This window comes from Odontomachus brunneus, unplaced genomic scaffold (assembly GCF_010583005.1).
Source record: "Odontomachus brunneus isolate Ranch 3 - 2012 unplaced genomic scaffold, Obru_v1 Obru_scaffold_155, whole genome shotgun sequence".
NCBI lineage: Eukaryota > Metazoa > Arthropoda > Insecta > Hymenoptera > Formicidae > Odontomachus > Odontomachus brunneus.
In genome coordinates this window covers 728,764-734,849 of record NW_022639605.1, presented here as the reverse complement: position 1 = coordinate 734,849, position 6,086 = coordinate 728,764, and the positions used below count along the sequence as shown (strand labels likewise).

The 6,086-nt window shown below is 33.0% G+C and overlaps 2 protein-coding genes across 5 annotated transcripts in view; one reads left to right on the top strand and one right to left on the bottom strand.

The window, feature by feature from the left end:
* The first annotated feature begins 447 nt into the window (after positions 1–447).
* LOC116850773 overlaps positions 448–6,086 on the top strand; it is a 63,244-nt gene continuing 57,605 nt past the window's right edge. For all 4 annotated transcript variants that reach the window (XR_004379436.1, XR_004379434.1, XR_004379435.1 and 1 more), the window contains exon 1: positions 448–926. The gene's annotated coding sequence lies outside the window, so the exon portion shown is untranslated. The remainder of the gene's footprint in view (positions 927–6,086) is intronic.
* LOC116850772 overlaps positions 1,950–6,086 on the bottom strand; it is an 11,990-nt gene continuing 7,853 nt past the window's right edge. Inside the window, exon 4 of the mRNA XM_032829413.1 lies at positions 1,950–2,943. Coding sequence (XP_032685304.1) covers positions 2,362–2,943 — 582 coding nt within the window. The 3' untranslated portion in view covers positions 1,950–2,361. The remainder of the gene's footprint in view (positions 2,944–6,086) is intronic.

The following is a 6,086-nucleotide window of genomic DNA, read 5'->3' as shown; positions in this document are numbered from 1 at the left end:
GTCGTCACGTATATTCCGATCTTTTTTTTCAATGCACAACTTAAAAGAGGATAACGAAGTAATCAATGATTTGGTTAGACAAGAAATTCCAAAGATAAGATCAAGGGGAAAGAGAAAGAAAGAAAGAGGGAAGGAGGAAAGGAGAGAAAGAGAAGGAGAGGAAGGAAAATAAATGCGTCAACAAAGGAAACATAGGGGTGCAATTTTGTGGCGCCAGTTCTTCGCATTCATTTATCGCACGTAATAAAGAAGGGGATGTCTGATATATATATATATATATATATATATATATATATATATATTTGTTTTTTATACTACCGTGGTAAAAGCGTCGAGACGCCTGGCGTCTGCGCATCGCGCGGGTCGCGCTATGTATAGACAGCGATATATAGCTGGGGCATCGCGCGGTTCCTTCGTGCGAATTATATGTTCATTGCAGGGCCGGTCATCGGCCAAAGCGCAACGTGCCGAGGTATCTCTCGTCGGTCGTTGCCGGGTCACTCGAAAGTCGACACAAGTGCACTTAAACATACACATGCAAACCATAATACCTGCGAACGAGTGATCAGTTACTTCTTTCTTTTTTTCCTCTCTCTTTCTCTCTTTCGGCGAGTGTACATTTCATACCGTGCTCCGTTTTCCACGCTATTTGGTCTACGTTCGTCCGTGGTCTACGCTATTTGGCTAATCAGGTAGATAAAGTGACACAGTGCGGAATTCAAGCACTTTTGTTCTCCGTGAAGTGGAGAATGTGAGTGAAATCTGAATGTGAAAATTCTGCGAAAACGAGGTGATTTTCATCAGCTGCCGATATTGTCAAATGACGTTAAAATCAAGATGGATCATTGAATAGATATGATGCGTTGATGTGCCAACTCAAAGGGATCGTATCACTTGGAACCGGCATCGGTTGAACCAGAAACAAGGTTTCTGCCATTCATATTATATAAATAATTTAATAATGAATCTGTCGTAGCAGAATCAATTTGGCATTGAAATTTTAACGGAAATTCTTTATCATCGAAATATTTTATATCGAATATTGAAAGACTGCGAAACCTTAAATTTCCGATTGTTTTTTGTTTACTTCTCGCAAAATAAAACCGTAAATAAATGTCTCGCTTTTTTTGTAGACTGCAACTGAAATTAGAATTTTTATCTGGCTTTTAAACCAAATGTTATGCTTGGAGGTCAAGAAGTGCGTATTTATAACAATGAATACGCATAAAGCGCTATCGTTTCTCTAACAATTTTTCCTCGGCAAAACGATTCTTGTGGTTACGACTTGACTCGCCGAGTTTCATCACTTTGCGACACGAACAAAATCGTATCGAGCAAAATTTCTGGTTGCGTAGTCAGAAGAGCAGAGATGCGCTCGGAGAAAAATCGGTTGTAAATTTCGGTATACATGAAACGACAACGCGACGGCATAATCTCGGCGCGAGTAAACATTTGTTTTTCGCGCGATTATCTTCGCGGACTGGCGACCGCGGAAAGCGACGTGAATTGTTTAATCGCTATTAATTATCCTTAAGTAATCTTACGTTAATCGCCCATCGTATTATCATTGTTGTCTAGGTACGTCGTCGTTGAATTAATAAGGCAGTTGCGAGGACTTGGCTCGATCGAATAGACGAAGCAAAAAAAATCTCCGACAAATGTCACCTTAAATTGCTAATTTGACAAAATATCAATACAATATTAATTTTTTTAGAAATAATAGGTCACCATCAACATGAATTTTAAACATTTTTGCACATTTCAATTATGCATAGTAGTAATATAAATTTATATCTAAGTAAGGTAAGTCATTTTTAACGTTAGATTCTAAGATATTTCTATTTTTCATATATATATATAAAAAGAAAATGTGTAGGAAATAATTTATATAATTGAAAGGGTTAGGAAGGGAGGCTGTTCGCAATATTTATTACTTTCAACCACACATTTATTCTTCTAATATAAAATACAATAAAAATATTTTAAAATCTAACATTAGGCGAATATATATCTCGAAATAGAATTGAAAACGCGCGCGCAAAAAATACATAAATCTTTCGATATGTCATTAATGATGAATTGCACGCATTTACCTCGATGTAAGAACGCGCATTGTCTGAACTTTCTTTTTCAATTCGCGCGACATTCCTCTCCTCCCTCTAGTTTACCAATCTTATCGATCCTGGTACTTGATACTTCGCGGAAAATCATATTGCATGCAAATAACACACGATTTCCAATGTCGGAGAGAAATGTGAGGCATGCGATTATATCGCATTCTCGGGAATTAAAGAGCGCGATCGACGGCAGTTTGCGACTTCCGAGGAAACGACGACCGCTATTGTATTCAATGTATGAGAGTCAGGTAAATACTTGTAACTCTCGCAAGCTCCGCTTGAAGTACAAAATAATGTCCAGATTAGCTCTGAGAAGATGCCATCTCTCTCGCATCAAACTCTTCGGCTCGGGATCGTCGTGAAAATCGGGTTCCTCGAATCGACACTCCGTGATAACGCGGTAAAATGCAGACGATCTTTTCTGTCGCTCTAGATATAACTCGTTGCGTGCTCGGTGAAGCCTGCGCGGTGCACGTGAAAGCGATAAAATCGTTACTATGCTTTCCGATATCGCGGGGTGGATTTGCCCAACAGAGCACGAACTCTCTTTCCCTCCTCTGTGTGAGGGCGAGTTACCGGCACGGAATGTAGACGTACCTGGCCCCAAACTATACACGAACTCAGAGTATTGATCACGCCGACGTCGGCGCGACGTTCTCAAGCGGCCATCTTTAGAGGGAAGAGGAAATCGCGCGAAAATTTTCCGCACTCCTTCTGTCCTAACGATAACGTCCCAGCGATAGCGGTGACAAACCGTCGTCGAAATTTTCTCGTTCGCCATTACTTGCTCCGTGATTTCCTGAGGTCCGAATTGTTTTCCATTTTTCTTCTCAACCGATACATGGAAATTTGTTTAGATGAATATTCGAAAAAATCATACTCCACATCGGTAATTTTTATATTAATATATAGAATGTCTTACCTAACGTTAGATCCTAAAATATTTTTGTTGTTTTTGATGTTGGAGAAAAATGTATAAGAAATTTTTTTTGTAGTTGGAAAGATTGGAGCTGACTTATAATATTTATTCCCAGAAAAAAACGGTGATATGTGTAATATTGAAATATTGAGATATTAATATTGAAATTGAATATAGGCGAATTTTGTCTCTATATGATCATATATACAAGGTGTTAAGTTTCAAACATAACAGATCAAATATTTCGAAAATTAAATAAAATATCGAATTCAGGTCTTTTTAGGTTGCATTGTTTTGAGAAATTAATTTTTTTATAAGAAGAATTTGACTTCGGGTAGAAGTGTCAAGGTGAAATGAAGATCACGTTCATTTTTTAAATGGAACTCTAATTTTGTAAATACCTATATTTATAGCCCTTCTCACGACAAATTTAATGACTACACAAGCAAGATAATTGGAGATGAAATGACGGAAAACTTGACGGAGTACTTTTCCATTTTAATTTAGCCATCAGACAATACATGAATGCTGTTTTTCCTGATTGATGGGTAGATCGAGGAGATTAAATATTTTGGCCACCCAGAATATTAGATTTTACCTACTAGATTATTTTTGGAATAAAATCCGAGAAATTGTTTATGTTAATCCCCCAACTACTTGGAAAAATATAATGCAACAAATACACGAAGCATGTCGAATAATTTCAAAAAAGTGAACTGATTTTCCACAAAGATTGCAGGCTTGCATAAATTCAAGAGGATAACATTTTGAACATTTAAATCAATAGAATTTTCTTTTTCAAAAAAAGAAAAAATTTAGTTGACTTTGACTCTACTACGTAGACGATTTTCGTAGACGAAAATTTTTTTCGTCTTTTTAAGATTTTCTTCTTTGTTTGAAAATTTACTTATAAAGTTTATTTTTTCTTTTCTTCATTAAAATATATTTTTCTTCTGAGTTTTTTTTCCGTCATTTGATCACATTGGATATGTAGTCGTTGATCGTCATCATCAATTCGTCGTGAGGACTATAAATATAGATATTTAAAAAATTTAAGTTCCATTTTAAAAAATAAATTTTATTTCCATCTTACCTTGACGTTCCTATCCGAAATAAAAAATTATTTTTATCAAAACGTGTACCCCTCAAAACAATATAATCTAAAAACCTTGAACGCGAATTAAATAAAATATATAATCATAGTCATCATTTACACAGAGACAAATAATGTTAATAAAATGACAAATAATGTAAATGAAAAAGAAAGAAATAATTTCATTTTATTAAATGTCGGCATCATGTGCTGTCAGAAACATAAACATTTGCTTCGATTGTATTTGTATAACAATATTTCTTTCATATTGTGAATATATATAATTACACATGATTATAGAACCATATAAGGACAACATTCATATATGATCTTTTTTTTTGGTTCTCTTTTTATCACAGAATTTACTCATTTTCTTTTAATATAAAAATAATAGGGATACTTCAGGATCTAAAGTTAGGTGACTTATCCTGTATATTTTATAGAAGATTGTTAAAAACGATTTTTAGCAAGAACCAACTGCTGAGAGACAGCATTAATTATCGAGATGCAAACCAAAAATCTCAAAAACTTTCAAAAGTATAAAATAATTTTAAATCAAGATTTCAATATAGCTACAACACTCTATCTAATAATGGAGCACTGAACGTTCCAAAAAATCAACCAAACGTCTTAGTTGTAATTCCGACTCTCTCCAGTGGAAATAGAAAGGAGAAATAATGCACAAGTATCTAATTTTCTAACTATATTATAAGTTAATGTGAAAACCTGACTCTGATCCAATCAATATTTCCAATCCATACTTTTTTTGTTATTTATTTACCTACTATAATACAGAGTATTACTTGTATTTAGAGTACCTGAAAATTTTAAATACAGCTATAATGTATTACTAGAACTCATCAAAATAGACAAAGATAGCCTTATATTATTTTGCAAACAACCACGTAAAATATTGAGTCATTAATTAAAAAAGAATGGCTAAATAATCGCACTCGCGATGCGCCACATGAGAGTATATATTATTATTAGACACCCTGCATAGTCTGTACTAATTTTTTCTATTAGTAGAGTATATAAAATAATTATATAGAGAAGTCATATAATCACATACACTTCACCAATCTTCACCAATCATCACCAATCATCACCAATCTTCTTCGTTCTTGTATTATTCTTCATATTCACCATTCTATATATATTGAGAGAAAAAATGATTGACCCAACTAAAATTATATTTATTTTTTACTCCAACTATATTTTTGTAATGAAATGATAATAATAACATGTATATGTATAAGGTTGTTATCACACAAACATTATAGTAAAATTTATATTAAAAATGTTTTTCTTAACTATAATTTATAGTAATTATTTTTCTATGTAATTATAGTTACAAATACCAAATAGTTATTTCTTGGTGTATGAAGTGTTCTTCCGATATCCTTTGTGATAAATCCATAGTCATATAATATTTGTGCATTATTTCTCCTTTCTATTTCCACTAGAGAGAGTCGGAATTACAACTGAAACGTTTGGTCGATTTTTTGGAACGTTTAGTGTTTGTAAATTATTTGTAAATGTAGCGTGTTTCGCATTCGACATCTTACATGGCTTCTTATCACTTATTCGATCTAAGTTTGATTGTGTATCTGAACTGATAATTTATTCAATATTTCTTCTTTTCTTTTTAAAGACGATTGAAAATGAAATTAAGAATTTTGATACATTTTTTTAGATATTATAAGGTGATATTGCAATAGTATGAAGTTAACATACACTGTATTAATTTATTGTTTACTTTATAATTTGAAGGAAGTCTTTGGTTATATTTTTTTAAAGAATGTGATGTTGTGTGTGTGTGTGTGTGTGTGTGTGTGTCAACAATCGTTTTCATATATTTTTAACAATGCTTAAACTACTTTGAACGTATGATCATACAGACTATTTTATTATTTATATATATATATATATATATATATATATATATATATATATA